Source organism: Oncorhynchus kisutch, unplaced genomic scaffold (genome assembly GCF_002021735.2).
Source record: "Oncorhynchus kisutch isolate 150728-3 unplaced genomic scaffold, Okis_V2 Okis03b-Okis08b_hom, whole genome shotgun sequence".
Lineage (NCBI taxonomy): Eukaryota > Metazoa > Chordata > Actinopteri > Salmoniformes > Salmonidae > Oncorhynchus > Oncorhynchus kisutch.
This window is the reverse complement of record NW_022261980.1, coordinates 20106961-20134534: the sequence shown is the minus strand read 5'-3', so window position 1 is coordinate 20134534 and position 27574 is coordinate 20106961. Positions and strand designations below refer to the sequence as shown.

Sequence of the window (27574 nt, the reverse complement as noted above, 5' to 3'; positions counted from 1 at the left end):
TTAACAAAGCAAATTTGTGACAGCATATTGACTGTAGCACGAGAGTCATGCACTGGACCACTGCTACACTTCCACAAGGCAAACAAGGCCCTCCCCCGCCCTCCCTTCGGCAAATCTGACCATGACTCCATCTTTCTCCTACCGTCCTATAGGCAGACACTCAACCAGGATGTACCTGTGACTAGAACCATTCAATGCTGGTCTGACCAATCGGAATTCACTCTTCAAAATTTTGGGGCGACAGGTAGCCTAGTGGTTAGAGCATTGGGCCAGTAACCGAAAGGTTGCTAGATCAAATCCCTGAGATGAAAAGGTAAAAATCTGTCATTCTGCCCCTGAACAAGGCAGTTAACCCACTGTTCCTAGGCTGTCATTGAAAATAAGAATTTGTTCTTCACTGACTTGCTTAGTTAAATAAAGAATATATATAATAATTAAACAAGCGAAATGTCGGTATAGGGACAAAATGGAGTCGCAACTCAACGGCTCAGACACGAGAGGTATAGATAGTATAGATAATATATTATAAATATGATACATATTAGAGTACAGGTGTTATATAATATATTATAAATATAATTGTTATAGATAGTATATTATAAATATGATATATATTATAGTATAGAAATAATATAGATGTTATAGTATAGATAGTATATTATAAATATGATATATATTATAGTATAGAAATAATATAGATATTGTAGTATAGATAGACAGTATAGAACAGATAATATATTATAAATATGATATATATTATAGTATGTATATTATAGTATAGATAATATAATAAATATGATATATATTATAGTACAGAAATAATAAAGATAGTATAGATAGTATATTATAAATATGATAGATATTATAGCATAGAAATAATAATAATATAGATATTGTAGTATAGATAATATATTATAAATTATAGATATTATAGCATGGATATTATAGTATAGAACAAATAGTATATTATAAATATGATTGATATTATAGTACAGATATAATATAGATAGTATAGATTATATATTATAGTATATATATATATATATATATACAATATAGACAGTATATGATAGATATTATGGTACAGATATTATAGTAGATAGTATAGATTATATATTATAGTATATATATATATATATACAATATAGACAGTATATGATAGATATTATGGTACAGATATTATAGTAGATAGTATAGATTATATATTATAGTATATATATATATATATATATATATATAGACAGTATATGATAGATATTATGGTACAGATATTATAGTAGATAGTATAGATTATATATTATAGTATATATATATATATATATATATATATAGACAGTATATGATAGATATTATGGTACAGATATTATAGTAGATAGTATAGATTATATATTATAGTATATATATATATATATATATATATAGACAGTATATGATAGATATTATGGTACAGATATTATAGTAGATAGTATAGATTATATATTATAGTATATATATATATATATATATATATATAGACAGTATATGATAGATATTATGGTACAGATATTATAGTGGATAGTATAGATTATATATTATAGTATATATATATATATATATACAATATAGACAGTATATGATAGATATTATGGTACAGATATTATAGTAGATAGTATAGATTATATATTATAGTATATATATATATATATATACAATATAGACAGTATATGATAGATATTATGGTACAGATATTATAGTAGATAGTATAGATTATATATTATAGTATATATATATATATATATATATATATAGACAGTATATGATAGATATTATGGTACAGATATTATAGTAGATAGTATAGATTATATATTATAGTATATATATATATATATATATACAATATAGACAGTATATGATAGATATTATAGTACAGATATTATAGTAGATAGTATAGATTATATATTATAGTATATATATATATATATATATACAATATAGACAGTATATGATAGATATTATGGTACAGATATTATAGTAGATAGTATAGATTATATATTATAGTATATATATATATATATATATACTATATAGACAGTATATGATAGATATTATGGTACAGATATTATAGTAGATAGTATAGAGTAAAGTTGATAGATATTATAGTATAGATAATATAGATAGTATATATAATAGATTATAAATGACAGATATTATAGTGTAGATATTTTAGGAGATAGTGTAGATATTGTAGAAATAAATATGATAGATAAAATAATATATATATATTGTAATATAGATAGTGTAGTATAGATAATATATTGTCAATATGAAATATATGATAGTGTAGATAATATAGATATTGTAGTATAGATAATATAGTCAATATGATAGATATGGTAGTATAGATAGAGTATAGATAATATACTATAAATATGACAGATATTACGGCATGGATATTGTAGTATAGATATAACATAGATAGTATAGTGTAAATGATATATTATAAATATGATAGAAATGATAGTGTACAGATAATATATAATAAGTATGATAAATATTATAGTATAGATATAATATAGAGAGTGTCATGACTGTCCTGCTCGGCTCAGGTTACCGGGGTCCACAACCCTACAGAGAGATCTCTCACCCCCACCAGAGGAGAAGAGGTGTGAAGATGGTTTATGACACCTCACCCCCACCAGAGGAGAAGAGGTGTGAAGATGGTTTATGACACCTCACCCCCACCAGAGGAGAAGAGGTGTGAAGATGGTTTATGACACCTCACCCCCACCAGAGGAGAAGAGGTGTGAAGATGGTTTATGACACCTCACCCCCACCAGAGGAGAAGAGGTGTGAAGATGGTTTATGACACCTCATCCCCACCAGAGGAGAAGAGATCAAGGGGTGTGAAGATGGTTTATGACACCTCACTCCCATTGTAAATCTAAGGCAGCAGACACAATTCCTTCGTCCTCTCACTACTGAGAACATTTTCATGCAATAAATGGACTTTGTGAAAATGGTTTGGTCAGCCACAATGGTGGCAATGACAAAAGTTGGAATTTGAAAATATATGTCATTTTTGTTTTGTTGTTAAAAGTTAATAAAGGACGACTTTATAACCAAAACAGTGTAACTTGAAGAGTTGTTCTTGTATGTTTATACATTGTACGTTGGGTGGAAAATGTCCAAATCAAAGAGAATGTTTTTGTAAAGATGAAATGTGTAATTGTCTAAATTGGATCTGAGTAAAATCCAGACCTTGCCTCGTATCTTGGCCCAGAGAATTGCCCTAAAAGGCGGTTACGCCCACTTCTGACCCGAGGGTATAAAACCTGTGAGTTAAGAATTAACATGTTAGACTAAGTGACCCGAGCTGCAGCCAATGTCTGAGTAGTCAACGAACCCAAAACGCAACACGAGGTTGAAGACAAAGGAACCCTCTTCTATCCATGCTACGGATGAGTAGTCAACGAACCCAAAACGCAACACGAGTTTGAAGACAAAGGAACCCTCTTCTATCCATGCTACGGATGAGTAGTCAACGAACCCAAAACGCAACACGAGGTTGAAGACAAAGGAACCCTCTTCTATCCATGCTACGGATGAGTAGTCAACGAACCCAAAACGCAACACGAGGTTGAAGACAAAGGAACCCTCTTCTATCCATGCTACGGATGAGTAGTCAACGAACCCAAAACGCAACACGAGGTTGAAGACAAAGGAACCCTCTTCTATCCATGCTACGGATGAGTAGTCAACGAACCCAAAACGCAACACGAGGTTGAAGACAAAGGAGAACCCTCTTCTATCCATGCTACGGATGAGTAGTCAACGAACCCAAAACGCAACACGAGGTTGAAGACAAAGGAACCCTCTTCTATCCATGCTACGGATGAGTAGTCAACGAACCCAACACGCAACATGAGGTTGAAGACAAAGGAACTCTCTTCTATCCATGCTACAGATGAGTAGTCAACGAACCCAAAACGCAACACGAGGTTGAAGACAAAGGAACCCTCTTCTATCCATGCTACAGATGAGTAGTCAACGAACCCAAAACGCAACACGAGGTTGAAGACAAAGGAACCCTCTTCTATCCATGCTACGGGTGAGCAGTCAACGAACCCAAAACGCAACACGAGGTTGAAGACAAAGGAACCCTCTTCTATCCATGCTACGGGTGAGTAGTCAACGAACCCAAAACGCAACACGAGGTTGAAGACAAAGGAACCCTCTTCTATCCATGCTACGGAGGTGTCGCTGCGTCTAAGAATTTAGAACCGACCACCCGGCCTCCACTCTCCATCGAATCCTGTATCTACACTGCTTTCATTCCTACGCTGTGAGCCCTGAGCTACATGGCTGGCTGTCCTCGGAAGACCCCTTTCAGAACAAGGGCGAGGAAACAGACCACTATTACAAAGGACACTGACATTGTGAGGACAACCAGAGAGTTGCAGCAGAGAAGTGCGCCATCCGAGAAGCCGAAACGGCCCACCGGAGACTCCCATCGGTGACCTTCAACACGTAATTACGTATTTATACTCTGACCCATAAGAGCGGCAGTTCGGGGCAAGGTTAGGGTTAAAATAAGCATAGCTGACTAATGCACCCAAATGTATATTTCTCTCGTCTACTTTCACTTTTTCTCTCTCTTTTAAATACCCATTTTGGGCGACACGTGTCATAGTGTGTTGGCCCATAGTGTGTTGGCCCATAGTGTGTTGGCCCATTGTACTAAGTTTAATCAACAGCCTCGAATGTGTTTTTATGCGACATTCAGAATGAGACTGAAGAGGAAATTGATTAATTAGCGACTGTGGTAAAAATCGATATTCTGATATAGTTTGAGTTAATTTGGTAAAGAGAAACTCAATAAAAGAACATTTTCCCATGGTGCCCCAGGTTAATGAGTTAATAATTTCCTGATTCATTTAATCACGCAATTATAAACCGTTCATCATTCGATGAGCAGCATTCGCCACATTAACCGATACATCTTGACAATAGTATATATAGTATAGATAATACATTATAAATATGATAGATATTGATAGTGTAGATATGATAGATGAAATTGTAGTGTAGATATTATAGAATATATATAATATAGATCATGTATTATAACTATCTGTACTATACTATGATAGATATTATAGTATAGATATTATAGCATAGATATAATATAGATAGTATAGTATAGATAATATATTATTAATATGATAGATATTATAGTAGATAGTGTAGAGTAAAGTTGATAGATATAATATCTATACTATTATAAGTATGATAGATATTATAGTATAGATATAATATTCATAGTATAGTATAGATATATTATAATAACGATAGATATTATAGTATAGATATTATAGTATAGATATAATATGGATAGTATATTATAAATATATTATAATAACGATAGATATTATAGTATAGATATTATAGTATAGATATTATAATATAGATACAATATGGATAGTATATTATAAATATATTATAATAACGATAGATATTATAGTATAGATAGTATAGTTTAGATATAATATGGATAGTATATTATAAATATATTATAATAACGATAGATATTATAGTATAGATAGTATAGTTTAGATATAATATGGATAGTATATTATAAATATATTATAAGAACGATAGATATTATAGTATAGATATTATAGTATAGATATAATATGGATAGTATATTATAAATATATTATAATAACGATAGATATTATAGTATAGATATTATAGTATAGATATAATATGGATAGTATATTATAAATATATTATAAGAACGATAGATATTATAGTATAGATATTATAGTATAGATATAATATGGATAGTATATTATAAATATATTATAATAACGATAGATATTATAGTATAGATATTATAGTATAGATATTATAGTATAGATATTATAGTATAGATATTATAGTATAGATATTATAGTATAGATATTATAGTATAGATATTATAGTATAGATATTATAGTTTAGATATAATATGGATAGTATATTATAAATATATTATAAGAACGATAGATATTATAGTACAGATAGTATAGTTTAGATATAATATAGTTAGTATATTCTAAATATGATAGATATTATAGTATAGATATTATAGTTTAGATATAATATGGATAGTATATTATAAATATATTATAAGAACGATAGATATTATAGTACAGATAGTATAGTTTAGATATAATATAGTTAGTATATTATTAATATGATAGATATTATAGTATAGATAGTATAGTTTAGATATAATATGGATAGTATATTATTAATATGATAGATATTTTAGCACAGATATTATAGCATAGATAGTGTAGAATAAAGTTGATGGATATAAAAGTATGTATAGTATAGATCATATATTATAAATATGACAGATATTATAGTATAGATATTATATGGATATTATAGTATGAATAGTATAGTTAGATACAATATTCTGAATATGATACGATATTATAGGGTATATATTTTAATATAGATAGATAGTTTAGAATAATTATCATAGATATTATAGCATCTTACCTTAGCCATTCTCATGTGTTCTACCCTCTCCATTTCTCGGTGTATGTTTTCTCTGTCTCGATCTAGTTTCCCCTGAGCGTCTCTCAGTCGCTCTAGATCTATCAGATAGTCCTTCTTCTTCCTTTGTAGCTCCACCCTCTCCGTAACTAGCTCCCTGCTCCTCCTTCCCGTCTCCTCTTCCTGTACCAGGAGCTGCACCTCCCTGTCTGTCAGCTGCTGCTCCCGTACCTCCCACTCCCTCTCCCTCCTCCTCTTCTCCTGGTCGTGTGTGGCCTGCTGGCGCTGCAGCGCGGCCGTCTCCTGCCTGTGTTTCTCCAGGCTGCGCTGTTTCTCCTGCTCGATCAGGGAGTTGTGGCGTGAGGAGGGACGGGAGGAGAAGAAGGAGGTGAGGCGTTCGGGGCGGTTGGTGAGAGCCTGGCGCTGATCCTCAATGAAGCTGTCCTGCTGGACTACCACTGCCTGCAGGGACAAAGAGACACATATACCACTGCCTGCAGGGACAAAGAGACAGATATACCACTGTCTGTGGGGACACAGAGACACATATACCACTGTCTGTGGGGACACAGAGACACATATACCACTGTCTGTGGGGACACAGATATACCAATGTCTGTGGGGACATAGTGACCGATACACTGCACAAAAACACAGTCAGAGTGAACTGGAGGAGTCATTCAGCTTCTTCTGGTTAAGTACAATACAGCTGGTCCCAAGTCATCAGGAGAGAGGACAGGTGAGGACACTGACCTGCAGGGTGCTGAGCAAGTCATGGATGTGGCTCACACTGTGGAGGACCTGCTAGAAGACAACAGAGATGGATCACGCTATAAAGGGTTGGAGGACCTGCTAGGGTAGCCTAGTGGTTAGCCTAGTGGTTAGAGCGTTGGACTAGTTAGAGCGTTGGACTAGTAACCGGAAGGTTGCAAGTTCAAATCCCCGAGCTGACAAGGTACAAATCTGTCATTCTGCCCCTGAACAGGCAGTTAACCCACTGTTCCTAGGCCGTCATTGAAAATAAGAATTTGTTCTTAACTGACTTGCCTAGTTAAATAAAGGTAAAATTAAAAAATTTAAAAAATTAAAAAAAGAAGACAACAGAGATGGATCACACTATAAAGGGATGGAGGACCTGCTAGAAGACAACAGAGATGGATCACACTATAAAGGGTTGGAGGACCTGCTAGAAGACAACAGAGATGGATCACACTATCAAGGGTTGGAGGACCTGCTAGAAGACAACAGAGATAGATCACACTATAAAGGGTTGGAGGACCTGCTAGAAGACAACAGAGATAGATCACACTATGAAGGGTTGGGGAAACTGAAAGAAGAAAACAGACAGCAGGTCACACTATGAAGGGTTGGAGGACCTGCTTTTGTTCTGGGCCTGGGGTGTATATTTATGTTCTGGGTCTGGGGTGTATATGTTCTGGAGTCTGGGGTGTATATTTATGTTGTGGGTCTGGGGTGTATATTTATATTCTGGATCTGGGGTGTATATTTATGTTGTGGGTCTGGGGTGTATATTTATGTTCTGGGGTCTGGGGTGTATATTTATATTCTGGGTCTGGGGTGTATATTTATGTTGTGGGTCTGGGGTGTATATTTATATTCTGGGTCTGGGGTGTATATTTATGTTGTGGAGTCTGGGGTGTATATTTATGTTCTGGGGTCTGGGGTGTATATTTATGTTCTGGGGTCTGGGGTGTATATTTATGTTCTGGGTCTGGGGTGTATATTTATGTTCTGGAGTCTGGGGTGTATATTTATGTTCTGGGGTCTGGGGTGTATATTTATGTTGTGGGTCTGGGGTGTATATTTATGTTGTGGGTCTGGGGTGTATATTTATGTTCTGGGTCTGGGGTGTATATTTATGTTGTGGGTCTGGGGTGTATATTTATGTTCTGGGTCTGGGGTGTATATTTATATTCTGGGTCTGGGGTGTGTATTTATGTTCTGGGGTCTGGGGTGTATATTTATATTCTGGGGTCTGGGGTGTATATTTATGTTGTGGGCCTGGGGTGTATATGTTCTGGGGTCTGGGGTGTATATTTATGTTGTGGGCCTGGGGTGTATATTTATATTCTGGGTCTGGGGTGTATATTTATGTTCTGGGGTGTATATTTATGTTCTGGGTCTGGGGTGTATATTTATGTTGTGGGCCTGGGGTGTATATTTATGTTGTGGGTCTGGGGTGTATATTTATATTCTGGGGTGTATATTTATGTTCTGGGTCTGGGGTGTATATTTATGTTGTGGGTCTGGGGTGTATATTTATATTCTGGGGTGTATATTTATGTTCTGGGTCTGGGGTGTATATTTATATTCTGGGTCTGGGGTGTATATTTATGTTCTGGGTCTGGGGTGTATATTTATGTTGTGGGCCTGGGGTGTATATTTATGTTCTGGGTCTGGGGTGTATATTTATGTTCTGGGTCTGGGGTGTATATTTATGTTGTGGGTCTGGGGTGTATATTTATATTCTGGAGTCTGGGGTGTATATTTATATTCTGGGTCTGGGGTGTATATTTATGTTCTGGGGTCTGGGGTGTATATTTATATTCTGGGTCTGGGGTGTATATTTATGTTGTGGGCCTGGGGTGTATATTTATATTCTGGGTCTGGGGTGTATATGTTCTGGGTCTGGGGTGTATATTTATATTCTGGGTCTGGGGTGTATATGTTCTGGGTCTGGGGTGTATATTTATATTCTGGGTCTGGGGTGTATATTTATATTCTGGGTCTGGGGTGTATATGTTCTGGGTCTGGGGTGTATATTTATGTTGTGGGTCTGGGGTGTATATTTATGTTCTGGGCCTGGGGTGTATATTTATGTTCTGGGCCTGGGGTGTATATTTATGTTCTGGGCCTGGGGTGTATATTTATGTTCTGGAGTCTGGGGTGTATATTTATGTTGTGGGTCTGGGGTGTATATTTATGTTGTGGAGTCTGGGGTGTATATTTATGTTGTGGAGTCTGGGGTGTATATTTATGTTCTGGGTCTGGGGTGTATATTTATGTTCTGGGTCTGGGGTGTATATTTATGTTCTGGGTCTGGGGTGTATATTTATGTTCTGGGTCTGGGGTGTATATTTATGTTCTGGAGTCTGGGGTGTATATTTATGTTGTGGAGTCTGGGGTGTATATTTATGTTGTGGGTCTGGGGTGTATATTTATGTTGTGGGTCTGGGGTGTATATTTATGTTCTGGGTCTGGGGTGTATATTTATATTCTGGGTCTGGGGTGTATATTTATGTTCTGGGTCTGGGGTGTATATTTATGTTCTGGGTCTGGGGTGTATATTTATATTCTGGGGTCTGGGGTGTATATTTATGTTCTGGGTCTGGGGTGTATATTTATGTTCTGGGTCTGGGGTGTATATGTTCTGGAGTCTGGGGTGTATATGTTCTGGGTCTGGGGTGTATATGTTCTGGAGTCTGGGGTGTATATGTTCTGGGTCTGGGGTGTATGTTTATGTGGTAGTCTGGTCAGATATCTTTCTTACCTCAGTGTTCCTCTTCAGTAACAGCATCATGGTCGCATTCTCCCCCTGACAACACAAAACTCCAGCATTACTGAACACAGGAGAGGAGTGTGTGTGTGTGTGTGTGTGTGTGTGTGTGTGTGTGTGTGTGTGTGTGTGTGTGTGTGTGTGTGTGTGTGTGTGTGTGTGTGTATGTGTGGTGTGTGTGTGTGTGTGTGTGTGTGTGTGTGTGTGTGTGTGTGTGTGTGTGTGTGTGTGTGTGTGTGTGTGTGTGGTGTGGTGTGTGTGTGTGTCTGGGTGTGTGGGTGTGGTCTGTGTGTGTGTGTGTGTTGGAGCTATCCCCATGTGCTGGGAAGACACCACTGTAGTCATTGTATTAGGTCTATTATTACACAACTAGCGTCCTGTGTTATTAAGTGTTCTGTATTAGAGATGGGCTTGGCAGGAAGAGTCCCACGGCTAATTCATAGCAGAGGCAGATTAATGCATCCTAATGACTCTGTTCATGTACAATATGTTAATGATGTAATGAGTTTGATGTACTGAACTGTAACGACTCGACCACTTCCTGGTCAGACACATGGCCTCAGAGCCTCAAAACAAACAAACACACATCCTACCAGCGAACCCGTTTGGTTTACATATGGAACCCTTTCCACAGAAGGTTCTACCTGGAACCCAAAATGGTTATCCTTTGGGGACAGCTGAAGAACACTTTTGGAAATACTGTCAGATATAGCTTGGTGGATTGTGGACCACCAGCTGGTATACTGTCAGATATAGCTTGGTGGATTGTGGACCACCAGCTGGTATACTGTCAGATATAGCTTGGTGTGTTGAGGACCACCAGCTGGTATGCTGTCAGATATAGCTTGGTGGATTGTGGACCACCAGCTGGTATACTGTCAGATATAGCTTGGTGGATTGAGGACCACCAGCTGGTATACTGTCAGATATAGCTTGGTGGATTGAGGACCACCAGCTGGTATACTGTCAGATATAGCTTGGTGTATTGAGTACCACCAGCTGGTTTACTGTCAGATATAGCTTGGTGTATTGTGGACCACCAGCTGGTATACTGTCAGATATAGCTTGGTGTGTTGAGGACCACCAGCTGGTATACTGTCAGATATAGCTTGGTGGATTGTGGACCACCATCTGGTATGCTGTCAGATATAGCTTGGTGTGTTGAGGACCACCAGCTGGTATACTGTCAGATATAGCTTGGTGTGTTGAGGACCACCAGCTGGCATACTGTCAGATATAGCTTGGTGTATTGAGTACCACCAGCTGGTATACTGTCAGATATAGCTTGGTGGATTGAGGACCACCAGCTGGTATACTGTCAGATATAGCTTGGTATATTGATGACCACCAGCTGGTATACTGTCAGATATAGCTTGGTGTATTGTGGACCACCAGCTGGTATACTGTCAGATATAGCTTGGTGGATTGAGGACCACCAGCTGGTATACTGTCAGATATAGCTTGGTGTATTGTGGACCACCAGCTGGTATACTGTCAGATATAGCTTGGTGGATTGAGGACCACCAGCTGGTATACTGTCAGATATAGCTTGGTGTATTGTGGACCACCAGCTGGTATACTATCAGACATAGCTTGGTGTATTGTGGACCACCAGCTGGTATACTGTCAGATATAGCTTGGTGGATTGAGGACCACCAGCTGGTATACTGTCAGATATAGCTTGGTGGATTGTGGACCACCAGCTGGTATGCTGTCAGATATAGCTTGGTGTGTTGAGGACCACCAGCTGGTATACTGTCAGATATAGCTTGGTGGATTGAGGACCACCAGCTGGTATACTGTCAGATATAGCTTGGTGTATTGAGTACCACCAGCTGGTATACTGTCAGATATAGCTTGGTGTATTGAGGACCACCAGCTGGTATACTGTCAGATATAGCTTGGTGTATTGAGTACCACCAGCTGGTATACTGTCAGATATAGCTTGGTGTATTGTGGACCACCAGCTGGTATACTGTCAGATATAGCTTGGTGTATTGTGGACCACCAGCTGGTATACTGTCAGATATAGCTTGGTGGATTGTGGACCACCAGCTGGTATACCGTCAGATATAGATTGGTGGATTGAGGACCACCAGCTGGTATACTGTCAGATATAGCTTGGTGTATTGTGGACCACCAGCTGGTATACAGTCAGATATAGCTTGGTGGATTGAGGACCACCAGCTGGTATACTGTCAGATAGATATAGCTTGGTGGATTGAGGACCACCAGCTGGTATACTGTCAGATATAGCTTGGTGGATTGAGGACCACCAGCTGGTATACTGTCAGATATAGCTTGGTGTATTGTGAACCACCAGCTGGTATACAGTCAGATATAGCTTGGTGGAATGTGGGTAACCTTCTTCAGTACACCATCGGACTCTGTCCTGCGAAGGTCTGCTCTGTCCTCTCCCTCTTCTTTGTCCCCATCTATACAACACAAGACACTCATCAGATATGTAGAAGACATGTTGCCCGGCAAAACACCAAGGCTTGAGAATGAGGTCACACCAAGGCTTGAGAATGAGGTCACACCAAGGCTTGAGAATGAGGTCAAACCAAGGCTTGAGAATGAGGTCACACCAAGGCTTGATAATGAGGTCACACCAAGGCTTGAGAATGAGGTCACACCAAGGCTTGAGAATGAGGTCAAACCAAGGCTTGAGAATGAGGTCACACCAAGGCTTGATAATGAGGTCAAACTGATCAAATGGAAGCTCTAAGTTAAAGGGATCCATCTTTGATCTTAACCTCCATTATTGACATGATAAACAAGGAAAACAGAGGCCCATCTGAGGCTCTCAAGGCTTCTCAACCCTTGATAATGAATACTTATTATGTATTACTGACAGGGAGGTGTCTTACTCTTAGAGATGTGTATCTGCTGAGAGTCAAAGCCTCCGAAGGTCTCGGCCCTGCGAAGGAGACATACAGGGCCCGGGCCCACCACTCCTCCCACTCCTTCTGTCTCTGGGACCCACACCACCTGCTGCCCCCCCATCGCTCCTCCCAGAGTACCGTTCACCAGCGCCTGCAATGTCTCCACTGTCACAGAGAGAGACAGAAAGAGAAAGAGAGAGAGAGACAGAGAGATTGAGAGATGAGGGGGAAAGAGAAAGTGCAGAAGAGCAGAGAGAGAAAGGATTTCACTAACCAAATGATAATAACTATGTTACCGAATACAAACAGTGTAGCTATTCCCTCTGCAAGGCAATCAAACAAGCTAAGCGTCAGTATAGAGACAAAGTAGAATCTCAATTCAACGGCTCAGACACAAGAGGTATGTGGCAGGGTCTACAGTCAATCACAGATTACAAAAAGAAAACCAGCCCCGTCCCGGACCAGGATGTCTTGCTCCCAGGCAGACTAAATAACTTATTTTGCCCGCTTTGAGGACAATACAGTGCCACTGACACGGCCCGCAACCAAAACATGCGGACTCTCCTTCACTGCAGCCGATGTGAGGAAAACATTTAAACGTGTCAACCCTCGCAAGGCTGCAGGCCCAGACGGCATCCCCAGCCGCGCCCTCAGAGCATGCGCAGACCATCTGGCTGGTGTGTTTACGGACATATTCAATCAATCCCTATCCCAGTCTGTTGTTCCCACATGCTTCAAGAGGGACAGCATTGTTCCTGTTCCCAAGAAAGCTAAGGTAACTGAGCAAAATGACTACCGCCCCGTAGCACTCACTTCCGTCATCATGAAGTGCTTTGAGAGACCAGTCAAGGACCATATCACCTCCACCCTACCTGACACCCTAGACCCACTCCAATTTGCTTACCGCCCAAATAGGTCCACAGACGATGCAATCTCAACCACACTGCACACTGCCCTAACCCATCTGGACAAGAGGAATACCTATGTGAGAATGCTGTTCATCGACTACAGCTCGGCATTTAACACCATAGTGCCCTCCAAGCTCGTCATCAAGCTCGAGACCCTGGATCTCGACCCCGCCCTGTGCAACTGGGTACTGGACTTCCTGACGGGCCGCCCCCAGATGGTGAGGGTAGGCAACAACATTTCCACCCCGCTGATCCTCAACACTGGGGCCCCACAAGGGTGCGTTCTGAGCCCCCTCCTGTACTCCCTATTCACCCACGACTGCGTGGCCACGCACGCCTCCAACTCAATCATCAAGTTTGCGGACGACACAACAGTGGTAGGCTTGATTACCAACAACGACGAGACGACCTACACGGAGTGTGGTGTCAGGAAAATAACCTCACACTCAACGTCAACAAAACTAAGGAGATGATTGTGGACTTCAGGAAACAGCAGAGGGAACACCCCCCTATCCACATCGATGGAACAGTAGTGGAGAGGGTAGTAAGTTTTAAGTTCCTCGGCGTACACATCACAGACAAACTGAATTGGTCCACCCACACAGACAGCATCGTGAAGAAGGCGCAGCAGCGCCTCTTCAACCACAGGAGGCTGAAGAAATTTGGCTTGTCACCAAAAGCACTCACAAACTTCTACAGATGCACAATCGAGAGCATCCTGTCGGTCTGCATCACCGCTTGGTACGGCAACTGCTCTGCCCACAACCTTAAGGCTCTCCAGAGGGTAGTGAGGTCTGCACAACGCATCACCGGGGGCAAACTACCTGCCCTCCAGGACACCTACACCACCCGATGTCACAGGAAGGCCATAAAGATCATCAAGGACAACAACCACCCGAGCCACTGCCTGTTCACCCCGCTATCATCCAGAAGGCGAGGTCAGTACAGGTGCATCAAAGCTGGGACCGAGAGACTGAAAAACAGCTTCTATCTCAAGGCCATCAGACTGTTAAACAGCCACCACTAACATTGAGTGGCTGCTGCCAACACACTGACTCAACTCCAGCCACTTTAATAATGGGAATTGATGGGAAATGATGTAAATATATCACTAGCCACTTTAAACAATGCTACCTTATATAATGTTACTTACCCTACATTATTCATCTCATATGTATACGTATATACTGTACTCTATATCATCTACTGCATCTTTATGTAATACATGTATCACTAGCCACTTTAACTATGCCACTTTGTTTACATACTCATCTCATATGTATATACTGTACTCAATACCATCTACTGTATCTTGCCTATGCCGCTCTGTACCATCACTCATTCATTTATCTTTATGTACATATTCTTTATCCCCTTACACTTGTGTCTATAAGGTAGTAGCTTTGGAATTGTTAGCTAGATTACTTGTTGGTTATTACTGCATTGTCGGAACTAGAAGCACAAGCATTTCGCTACACTCGCATTAATATCTGCTAACCATGTGTATGTGACAAATAAAATTGTATTTGATTTAATTTGATTACTGACCGTACTGTACCGTAGATATTAAGAGTTTCTCATCTTTACACCAATATCTTCTAATCGAAATCAAAAGCTCTTTGCAATCAACCTTCCCAGTACGTTCTCACATCAGATGAGAACATCTGATAGATTAGGAAGACAGTGAAAGATAATGCGACATTGGAAGCCACTGTTTGGTCTAATGCACCATGTCTACAGTCTGGCCTCCACCCCTGGTTCCCATTAGATGGGCTACTGTTACCACACCATGTCTACAGTCTGGTCTCCGCCCCTGGTTCCCATTAGATGGGCTACTGTTACCACACCATGTCTACAGTCTGGTCTCCACCCCTGGTTCCCATTAGATGGGCTGTTGTTATCACACCATGTCTACAGTCTGGCCTCCACCCCTGGTTCCCATTAGATGGGCTACTGTTACCACACCATGTCTACAGTCTGGTCTCCACCCCTGGTTCCCATTAGATGGGCTACTGTTACCACACCATGTCTACAGTCTGGTCTCCACCACTGGTTCCCATTAAATGGGCTACTGTTACCACACCATGTCTACAGTCTGGTCTCCACCCCTGGTTCCCATTAGATGGGCTGTTGTTATCACACCATGTCTACAGTCTGGCCTCCACCCCTGGTTCCCATTAGATGGGCTACTGTTACCACACCATGTCTACAGTCTGGCCTCCACCCCTGGTTCCCATTAGATGGGCTACTGTTACCACACCATGTCTACAGTCTGGTCTCCACCACTGGTTCCCATTAAATGGGCTACTGTTACCACACCATGTCTACAGTCTGGCCTCCACCCCTGGTTCCCATTAGATGGGCTGTTGTTACCACATCATGTCTACAGTCTGGTCTCCACCCCTGGTTCCCATTAGATGGGCTACTGTTACCACACCATGTCTACAGTCTGGCCTCCACCCCTGGTACCCATTAGATGGGCTACTGTTATGTTCATGGTGAGAGACTAGTCTGTCTACTAACCTTCCTGTAGTGCTCCCTTTATGATGGGTTCTCCTTTAGGTACGTCCTCAGAGCCCGCTCCGCTCCCAGCCCTGAACAGCCCCTTGGCCCTGGTGACCTGACTGGGGCCCTGGTCCTCTCCTGGGCTTGTTCCTGGGGGGGTTCCAGGGCTCCGGACCTCACACATCTCCCTAAACACGGCCATCTTCTCCTCCAGCATACACATGATCTGCTCATCCTTCTTCCTCAGCATCTCTGCAGGGGAGATGAGGTATTGTTACTGTTGATGAGTGTACCCTTCACAGAATCATCTCTGGAAGGGAGATGAGGTATTGTTACTGTTGATGAATGTACCCTTCACAGAATCATCTCTGGAAGGGAGATGAGGTATTGTTACTGTTGATGAATGTACCCTTCACAGAATCATCTCTGGAAGGGAGATGAGGTATTGCTAGTGTTGATGAGTGTACCCTTCACAGAATCATCCATGTCTTATAGAGTATACGTCATCTCTAACACAGTCTCCATCTCATCCGATGGCAATAGAACTGCTGTGGCTATGATTGTAGCTAACATTGATATATACTGAAGTTAGGTATTTGAACAGAACTTAAATGAACAAATATATAAATAATAAATAAATGCCCTCTTTGGCATTTCTACCAGCACGTCCTGTGCAACTAGAGGGAGAAAAAAACTCTAGATCACCTTTACTCAACACACAGAGACGCATACAAAGCTCTTCCTCACTCTCCATCTGACCATAACTCTATGCTCCTGCTTCCTGCTTACAAGCGAGAACTCAAACAGGAAGTACCAGTGATAAGCTCAATACAGAAGTGGTCTGAAGCTACAGGACTGTTGTTTCGCTAGCACAGACTGGAATATGTCCCTGGGATTCATCCAATAACATTGAGGCGTTTTACTACATCAGTTACTGACTTTATTAATAAGTGCATCGACGACGTCGTCCCCACAGTGACCGTGCGCATCCCAACCAGAAGCCATGGATTTCAGGCAACATCCGCACTGAGTTAAAGGCTTGAGCTGCCGATTTCAAGGAGAGGGACACCAATCCGAATGCTTATAAGAAATCCAGCTACGACCTCCGACAGTCAAAATGTCAATACAAATCCTACTAGATGTGGCAGGGCTATCAAACTGTCACGGATTACAAAAGGAAACCCAGCCGTGAGCTGCCCAGTGACGCAAGCCTACCAGACCCTTCGATGTTGTGTTGATAAAATCCTGGAGAAATAAACATAGAACAAAAAAATGTTTTACCAGATATTATTGTTCATCATTGGTGATAATATAATTACTTGAAACAATTGAACATTATGAAACATCGAAGATAACCGGCCTGGTCTTCATAGCAGATTTTGAAAAGGTGTTTGATAAAGTACGACTAGAATTTATATAAAAATGCCTGGATTACTTTAATTTTGGTGAATCTCTTACACATTCGGTTAAATTTATGTATAGCAACCACAGGTGTAAAATAGTAAATAATAGTTCTTTTTTTCTTTTAAGAGGAGTACAACAGGGCTGTCCAATGTCTCCATATCTATTTATTATGGCCATTGAAATGCTGGCTATTAAAATTAGACCCAACAAGAACATCAAGGAGTTAGAAATCCAGGGGATTAAAAACTCTGTCAGAGTGACCATTGGGTTCTTGGTCACCTCCCCGACCAAGGTACTTCTCCCCCGAATGCTCAGTTTGGCCAGGCAAAGGAAGAGTCTAGGAAGAGTCTTGGTGGTTCCAAACTTCTTCCAATTAAGAATGGAGGCACCATGTTCTTAGGGACCTTCAATGTTGCAGACATTTTCTGGTACCCTTCCGCAGATCTGTGCCTTGACACAATCCTGTCTCGGTGCTCTACAGACAATTCCTTCGACTTCATGGCTTAGTTTTTGCTCTGACATGCACTGTCAACTGTGGGACTTTATATAGACAGGTGTGTGCCTTTACAAATCATGTTCAGTCAATTAAATTTACCACAGGTGGACTCCAATCAAGCTGTAGAAACATCTCAAGGATGATCAATGGAAACAGAATGCACCTGAGCTCAATTTCAAGTCTCATAGCAAAGGGACCGAATACTTACGCAAATAAGGTATCTGTTTTTTTTATACGTTTGCAAACATTTATAAAAACATGTTTTTGCTTTGTCATTACAGGGTATTGTGTGTAGATTGATCAGGGAAAAAAACATTCATCAATTTTAGAATAAGTAACAAAATTAGGAGAAAATGAAGGGGTCCAAATGCTCTGTACAAGTTATAGGTAAACCCCAAATGTAACGTTATCCTGTACATTTGGACAGCTGTGCCATACAGGTTGCAAAATAAATGGGAAGAGATTTCCCGATGTACCGATTCCATGGCACCTGGTGTACGAACTGACAAAAAACAACACATTTTTCAAATTATGATACAACATTTTTGCCACCAACAGAATGCTACATATAATGTCACGTCCTGATCTGTTTCACCTGTCCTTGTGATTGTCTCCACCCCTTTCCGGTGTCGCTTATTTTCCCCAGTGTATTTATCCCTGTGTTTCCTGTCTCTCTGTGCCAGTTCGTCTTGTATGTTTTTCCAAGTCAACCAGCGTTTTTCCCGTTCTCCTGCTTTTTGCGTTCTCCTGTTTCTAGTCCTCCCGGTTTTGACCCTTGCCTGTTTCTGCACTCTGTACCCGCCTGCCTGACCATTCTGCCTGCCTTGACCACGAGCCTGTCTGCCACTCTGTACCTCCTGGACTCTGATCTGGTTTTGACCTTTTTGCCTGTCCACGACCATTCTCTTGCCTTCCCCTTTGGATTAATCAACATTGTAAGACTCCAACCATCTGTCTCCTGTGTCTGCATCTGAGGCTCACCTTGTGCCTTGATATATAAGGGTCATACAACAATCTTAGCTTTGTAGATTTTGTTACGAAGAGACAGAAACACTAGATAATTTATTATGGTAGCTGTTTCTGGTCACAGGTTCAGTAATGATTTAAAAAAATCACAATATTCACTTAATAAAACGAATCTTACAAATAACAATCAATATCATAGTAAGGTTGTAATCTTCAGCTCTGTGGATAATATGCAATTAGAAAGGGTTAAAAAATGTATGTAAAACAATTGAAAAATATATGGCACATTGAAACCAAACAAGGGTGGTCTATGGTGATGGGTGGGATGGGCTGATAATTGCTGAGGAGGTCTATGGTGATAGTTGGGATGGGCTGAGAGGGTCTATGGTGATAGGAGGGGTGGGCTGAGAGTGGCTGAGGGGGTCTATGGTGATAGTTGGGATGGGCTGAGAGGGTCTATGGTGATAGGAGGGGTGGGCTGAGTGTGGCTGAGGGGGTCTATGGTGATAGTTGGGATGGGCTGAGAGGGTCTATGGTGATAGGAGGGGTGGGCTGAGAGTGGCTGAGGGGGTCTATGGTGATAGTTGGGATGGGCTGAGAGGGTCTATGGTGATAGGAGGGGTGGGCTGAGTGTGGCTGAGGGGGTCTATGGTGATAGTTGGGATGGGCTGAGAGGGTCTATGGTGATAGGTGGGATGGGCTGAGAGTGGCTGAGGGGGTCTATGGTCAAGGGAGTCTCCTCACCTCTCATCTCCTTAGCTTTGGTCTCCAGCAGTCTCTTGTCCTCCTCTGTTTCACTGGGGTTCTCCTCATCCTCATATTTCTCTCTGTAAAGCAACATCATTAGTATAAACCACTCCCATTTCCAGCCATTCACATGTCCTCTTAGCATCCTATAGAAGCCTGTTGACAGCGCTAGTCTTCTCTCTACTGCTGAGAAAGCCTAGGGTAGAGTAGCCTACAGTGGCAGCCTGCCCATGAGGTGATGAAGCCAGACAGAGAACAGTCAATACTCCAATAGAGTATTACAACATATTGTACATCCGTCCATCCCTAGGTACAGAATGGTAGCACATTCTCTCTCTCTCTCCATGGTTCGGAGTTCAGACTTACGTGGACTGCATGGCCTCCTGTATGATTTGCATCCAGGTGTTGCGTTCCTCCTTGGTTGCAGTGTGTACCTCCACCATCTCTGGTTTCTCCATCCCTGCTGTTATCAGGAAGAGACCCTTCTCCTCGTTAGCCACCTCTCTAACGATCAGCTTCTGGAGAGAGAGGACTGTGGAGCGCTGGTCCTACGGGGCGATGGAAGAGAGGGAGGGATGATTAAAGGATGGATAAAAGGCAGGTAGAGGGAGAGTGAGGCAGAGAGAGAAGAAGAGAGGGGAGAGAGAAGAGGAGAGGGAGAGAAGAAAGGGAGAAAGAGAAAGAGAGAGAGGGGAGAGAGGTGACATGGAGAGAGAGGGTGGGGGTAGAGAGGAGAGAGTGATAGATGGGAGAGAGAGAATAAGAGAGAGAGGGATAGAGGGGAGAGAGAGAGAGGAGAGAGAGTGATAGATGGGAGAGAGAGAATAAGAGAGAGAGGGATAGAGGGGAGAGAGAGAAGAAGACAGAGAGAGAGAGAATATACAATAAAGATGAAGGGAGGGAAAGGGGTGGGACAGAAAGAGGTAGAATGAGAGAGGGAGTTGGAAAGGGAGCGAGAGAGAGAGATTAAGCCTTATATGAAAGTCTGCATAATATCATCCACCTTGACATGCAGCTCAGTGTCCATGTCTGAATCACCTCTCTGGTTATTCTCTGGGCATCAATATTGCTTAGTCATTGAGCTATTAAAAGAGTTATATGCAAATCAAAGTTTATTTGTCACGTTTACAGAATACAGCTGGTGTAAACAGTACAATGAAAGGTTTAATTGCAAACTCTTCCTCAACAATGCAGAATTCAATGTACGTTCACTTGAGTTACTAAGCAACAAATGTTATTTACCACAGCCTCAAAGTCACACCATCTGGACTTCGTGCGGGTGTGCTGTGTGTTGTTACTTGGCTACCAGCCAAACCTTTCGCTTGGACTTTTAATAACCATTTAATCAAAATCTGCATTAAACACATTTACCAACGTCTCAGTTTTTTCCTCGCTAGACCTTTTTCATTAAGGCTCTGCATCTGTCCTCGTGCTCCTAGACCTTAGTGCTGCTTTTGATACGATCGATCACCACATTCTTTTGGAGAGATTGGAAACCCAAATTGGTCTACACGGACAAGTTCTGGCCTGGTTTAGATATTATCTGTCAGAAAGATATCAGTTTGTCTCTGTGAATGGTTTGTCCTCTGACAAATCAACTGTAAATTTCGGTGTTCCTCAAGGTTCCGTTTTAGGACCACTATTGTTTTCACTATATATTTTACCTCTTGGGGATGTTATTCGAAAACATAATGTTAACTTTCACTGCTATGCGGATGACACACAAGCTATACATTTCAATGAAACATGGTGAAGCCCCAAAATTGCCCTTGCTAGAAGCATGTGTTTCAGACATAAGGAAGTGGATGGCTGCAAACTTTCTACTTTTAAACTCGGACAAAACAGAGATGCTTGTTCTAGGTCCCAAGAAACAAAGAGATCTTCTGTTGAATCTGACAATTAATCTTAATGGTTGTACAGTCGTCTCAAATAAAACTGTGAAGGACCTCGGCATTACTCTGGACCCTGATCGCTCTTTTGAAGAACATATCAAGACCATTTCAAGGACAGCTTTTTTCCATCTACGTAACATTGCAAAAATCAGAAACTTTCTGTCCAAAAATGATGCAGAAAAATTAATCCATGCTTTTGTCACTTCTAGGTTAGACTACTGCAATGCTCTACTTTCCGGCTACCCGGATAAAGCACTAAATAAACTTCAGTTGGTGCTAAATACGGCTGCTAGAATCCTGACTAGAACCAAAAAATTTGATCATATTACTCCAGTGCTAGCCTCTCTACACTGGCTTCCTGTCAAAGCAAGGGCTGATTTCAAGGTTTTACTGCTAACCTACAAAGCATTACATGGGCTCGCTCCTACCTATCTCTCTGATTTGGTCCTGCCGTACATACCTACACGTACGCTACGGTCACAAGACGCAGGCCTCCTAATTGTCCCTAGAATTTCTAAGCAAACAGCTGGAGGCAGGGCTTTCTCCTATAGAGCGCCATTTTTATGGAACGGTCTGCCTACCCAGGTCAGAGACGCAAACTCGGTCTCCTTTAAGTCTTTACTGAAGACTCATCTCTTCAGTGGGTCATATGATTGAGTGTAGTCTGGCCCAGGAGTGGGAAGGTGAACGGAAAGGCTCTGGAGCAACGAACCGTGTTGGGGAATAATCAGAATTGGTGGGTAACATAGATAAGATGTTTTATATTCATCATATGCTTATGTGTTATTTCTCATAAGAATGTATTTTGTTGTACTATAGTGGTGGCCATTGGCAGTTATCTGTTCTATGTCAAGACTAAGTTGCATGGGCCACAGAGAGGTGAGAGGTCAAGGTGTCATCATGTGTAAACATATCTTTTGCTCTACTGTGTCTGTGTGCCAGTCACTCCCTACTTTTCCCATCTGGGAGAGGAGGATGGCAGTGTCTGGAATCATTCTATGCTCCCCGTGAGCTTGTCCAGGATTGGTTGTATTTAGAATTGGTTGTATCTAAATGACAATTTGATATATGCCTGTTGATATGGAGGATTGGTTTATGGTTCTGGGTTTGAGTAAGGAGACAAAGCTGAACGATTTATTATGTCTATGCTGTCTGACTATGTGTGTTCTTTGCTATTAAAGGATCTCAGTTGCAATGTAGAGGGGGCTCTCAGAGAGTTCATTGATAGACACTGAATTGATCTGAGAGTCACAGGGTTGTGATAGAGCTCATATAATTAAAGATGGACTTTGATAACTAACTCTGACTTGTGTTGTGGTACTGAATAGACCCATTATTAATACTGAGTGGGAGGATCAACCAATCACATTCCAGAGATGTAATTATGTAATTCTGATGATTGTAAGGTACTCTGGATAAGAGTGTCTGCTAAATGACTTGATTGTAATGGAAAAATTGACTAAACCAATAAGATACCAAAGAGCCAAAGAGATATTTACATATTTCTGGTCTTAACCAATCACCTACCAGAGAGGCAAAAACGAATTTTTGGTCTTTCTCCTGTAGGAAGACGACGATATCAGAGAGAAGCATGGCCGTTACATCTAGAGAGAGGAGACCAGAGGTTAGAGGTCAGGGTTAGATATCAGAGAGAAGCATGGCTGTTACATCTAGAGAGAGGAGTCCAGAGGTTAGAGGTCAGGGAAATACATTTTCAAAAGTTACAAATTAAAAACATTCAAAGGAATATTAAGTAAAAAAAGTTCCAAGCAAATTCCTTATTGCAGTGTCTATCACACAGAAAGAGAGCTTGAGATACCATTTAAATAAATGGATACTCGATTGCGAGAGTCAGAAATTGAGAAAAGAGATTGGTGTTTTTGCTTGTATTCCTCACACCAGAGAACAACATTTAAATGCAGGGACAGAAACAGAACGCTTGGTGTCCTCACCCTTGAGTTTCCCCTGTGAGTTCTTCAACTGCAAAGGTCCATCATACAGCAATCTTCTCCCTCTGAGCAGGTCCTCTCTAGCAAACATCTGACCGCTCTTCATCCTCATAATGGACTTGCTGTCTGTCCGGCTGTAGATGTCCTTCAGCCTCCTCTTCTTCTCATGCTCGTTCACCTAGCAACATGACAATTATTACCATAGGTCAGTTCACCTAGCAACATGACAAGTATTACCATAGGTCAGTTCACCTAGCAACATGACAATTATTACCATAGGTCAGTTCACCTAGCAACATGACAATTATTACCATAGGTCAGTTCACCTAGCAACATGACAATTATTACCATAGGTCAGTTCACCTAGCAACATGACAATTATTACCATAGGTCAGTTCACCTAGCAACATGACAATTATTACCATAGGTCAGTTCACCTAGCAACATGACAATTATTACCATAGGTCAGTTCACCTATTATTAATACATTATTAACACATTTCAGTTGACCTAATATGAATATATTATTATTATATTACCTTGCTGTCCACTGCAGTGATGACCTCCTTGACCTGGTATAGAGCATCACTCAGGTCCTCATGGTCTTCCTCATTCTCTGGGGGGGGGGGGGGGGTCAAAGTACACACACACACACACACACACACACACACACACACACACGAATGAAAGATTAGTGTCATTCTAGATGAAGCTCCATCATGTGGTTAGTATAACAGACCGTCTCCTCCTCCTCCTCCTCTCTTCATTCTAGATGAAGCTCCACCATGTGGTCAGTATAACAGACAGTCTCTTCGTCCTCCTCCTCCTCCTCCTCCTCCCTCTCCTCCTCTCTTCATTCTAGATGAAGCTCCACCATGTGGTCAGTATAACAGACAGTCTCCTCGACCTCCTCCTCCTCCTCCCTTCATTCTAGATGAAGCTCCACCATATGGTTAGAATAACAGACAGTCTCCTCGACCTCCTCCTCCTCCTCCTCCTCCTCTCTTCATTCTAGATGAAGCTCCACCATATGGTCAGTATAACAGACAGTCTCTTTGTCCTCCTCCTCTTCTCTTCATTCTAGATGAAGCTCCACCATGTGGTCAGTATAACAGACAGTCTCCTCGACCTCCTCCCTTCATTCTAGATGAAGCTCCACCATATGGTCAGAATAACAGACAGTCTCCTCCTCCTCCTCTCTTCATTCTAGATGAAGCTCCACTATGCGTTCAGTATAACAGACCATCTCCTCCTCCTCCTCCTCCTCTCTTCATTCAAACTGGCAGGAGAACTCCTCTAAAAGCACCACTAAGAAGGACTGAGTCCCAAATAGCACCCTATTCCAAATATATAGTGCACTACATTTCACCAGGGCCAGGTATTCACACCCCTTGCCTTATTCCACATTTTATTGTATTACGTCTTGAATTAAAAAATAATTAATTTAGATATTTTTTGTCACTGGCCTACACACAATACCCCATAATGTCAAATTCAAATCATGTTTTTTAGAAATGAATTAAACATGAAAAGCTGAAAAGAATTTAGTCAATAAGTATTCAACCTCTTTGTAGTGGTAAGAAACGTATTTAAAAAATCTAATCAAATCAAATTTTATTTGTCACATACACATGGCTAGCAGATGTTAATGCGAGTGTAGCGAAATGCTAAATTATCAAGTCACATAATAAGGGTCATGGACTCACTCTGTGTGCTATAACAGTGTTTATCATGATTTTGACTACATCATCTCTGTACCCCGCACATTCAATTATCTATATGGTCCCTCAGTCGAGAAGTGAATTTCAAACAGATTCAACCACAAAGACCAAGGAGGTGTTCCACTGCCTTGGGAAGAAGGGCACCTATTGGTAGATGGGTAAAAATCTAAAAGCAGACATTGAATATCCCTTTGTGAAGTTACTAATTACACTTTGAATGGTGTATCAATACACACACTCGCTATAAAGATACAGGCATCCCTCCTAACTCAGTTGCTGGAGAGGAAGGAAACTGCTCAGGGATTTCACCATGAGGCTTAAAAGTTACAAAGTTGAATGGTTGTGATAGGAGAAAACTGAGGATGGATCAACAACATTGTAGTTACTCCACAATACTAACCTAAATGCATCCTTTTTACAACAACATTGTAGTTACTCCACAATACTAACCTAAATGCATCCTGTTTACAACTGTCACGCCTTGGTCTTAGTGTTTTGTGTTTTCGTTATATATTTTGGTCAGGCCAGGGTGTGACATGGGTTTACGTGTTGTGTTTCGTATTGGGGTTTTATAGGATTTGGGATTGCTAGGTTTAGGGGTGTGTCTAGTTAGGCTTGGCTGCCTGAGGCGGTTCTTGATCAGAGTCAGGTGCTTCTCGTTGCCTCTGATTGGGAACCGTATTTAGGTAGCCTGAGTTCGCTTTGTCTTTTGTGGGTGATTGTTCCTGTCTCTGTGTAGTGTTCACCAGATAGGCTGTATTAGGTTTCACGTTCCGTTTGTTGTTTTTGTATTTATAAGATATTTCATGTATCACTGTTTTCTTCATTAAAGATCATGATTAACCACCACGCTGCATTTCGGTCCGACTCTCTTTCGACAAACGAAGAACGCCGTTACAACAACAACATTGTAGTTACTCCACAATACTATCCTAAATGCATCCTGTTTACAACAACATTGTAGTTACTCCACAATACTATCCTAAATGCATCCTGTTTACAACAACATTGTAGTTACTCCACAATACTAACCTAAATGCATCCTGTTTACAACAACATTGTAGTTACTCCACAATACTAACCTAAATGCATCCTGTTTACAACAACATTGTAGTTACTCCACAATACTAACCTAAATGCATCCTGTTTACAACAACATTGTAGTTACTCCACAATACTAACCTAAATGCATCCTGTATACAACAACATTGTAGTTACTCCACAATACTATCCTAAATGCATCCTGTTTACAACAACATTGTAGTTTTACTCCACAATATTAACCTAAATGCATCCTGTTTACAACAACATTGTAGTTACTCCACAATACTAACCTAAATGCATCCTGTTTACAACAACATTGTAGTTACTCCACAATACTAACCTAAATGCATCCTGTTTACAACAACATTGTAGTTACTCCACAATACTAACCTAAATGCATCCTGTTTACAACAACATTGTAGTTACTCCACAATACTAACCTAAATGCATCCTGTTTACAACAACATTGTAGTTACTCCACAATACTAACCTAAATGCATCCTGTTTACAACAACATTGTAGTTACTCCACAATACTAACCTAAATGCATCCTGTTTACAACAACATTGTAGTTACTCCACAATACTAACCTAAATGCATCCTGTATACAACAACATTGTAGTTACTCCACAATACTAACCTAAATGCATCCTGTTTACAACAAGCCACTTACGTAATACAGCAAACAATGTGTCAAAGAACTGAACTTTTTGTCTTGAATACAAAATGTTATGTTTGGGGCAAATCCAACACATCACACATCACATGGCTGCATCATGTTATGACTATGCTTGTTATCGGCAAGGACTACAGAGTGTTTTAAGGATAAAAAGAAACGGAATACAGCTATAAACACAGGCAATATCCTAGAGGAAAACCTGGTTCAGTCTGCTTTCCAACAGACACTAGGAGACAAATGAACCTTTCAACAGGACAACAACCTAAAACACAAGGCCAAATCTACACTGGGAGATGTTTTCACCTTTCAACAGGACAACAACCTAAAACAGAA

At 40.7% G+C, this 27574-nt stretch overlaps 1 protein-coding gene across 3 annotated transcripts in view; it reads right to left on the bottom strand.

The window, feature by feature from the left end:
- LOC116359630 (A-kinase anchor protein 13-like) overlaps positions 1-27574 on the bottom strand; it is a 92674-nt gene that overhangs the window by 10059 nt on the left and 55041 nt on the right. For 2 of the 3 annotated variants that reach the window (XM_031812657.1, XM_031812659.1), the window contains exons 11-21: positions 24337-24413; positions 23801-23975; positions 23376-23452; positions 20323-20504; positions 19954-20036; positions 16362-16595; positions 12916-13095; positions 12410-12480; positions 10040-10084; positions 7282-7332; positions 6532-6990 (exon numbers count right to left, since the gene is read on the bottom strand). In XM_031812657.1, the coding sequence (XP_031668517.1) occupies positions 6532-6990; positions 7282-7332; positions 10040-10084; positions 12410-12480; positions 12916-13095; positions 16362-16595; positions 19954-20036; positions 20323-20504; positions 23376-23452; positions 23801-23975; positions 24337-24413 (1634 nt within the window). The remainder of the gene's footprint in view (positions 1-6531; positions 6991-7281; positions 7333-10039; positions 10085-12409; positions 12481-12915; positions 13096-16361; positions 16596-19953; positions 20037-20322; positions 20505-23375; positions 23453-23800; positions 23976-24336; positions 24414-27574) is intronic. The other variant, XM_031812658.1, reaches the window with a different exon arrangement.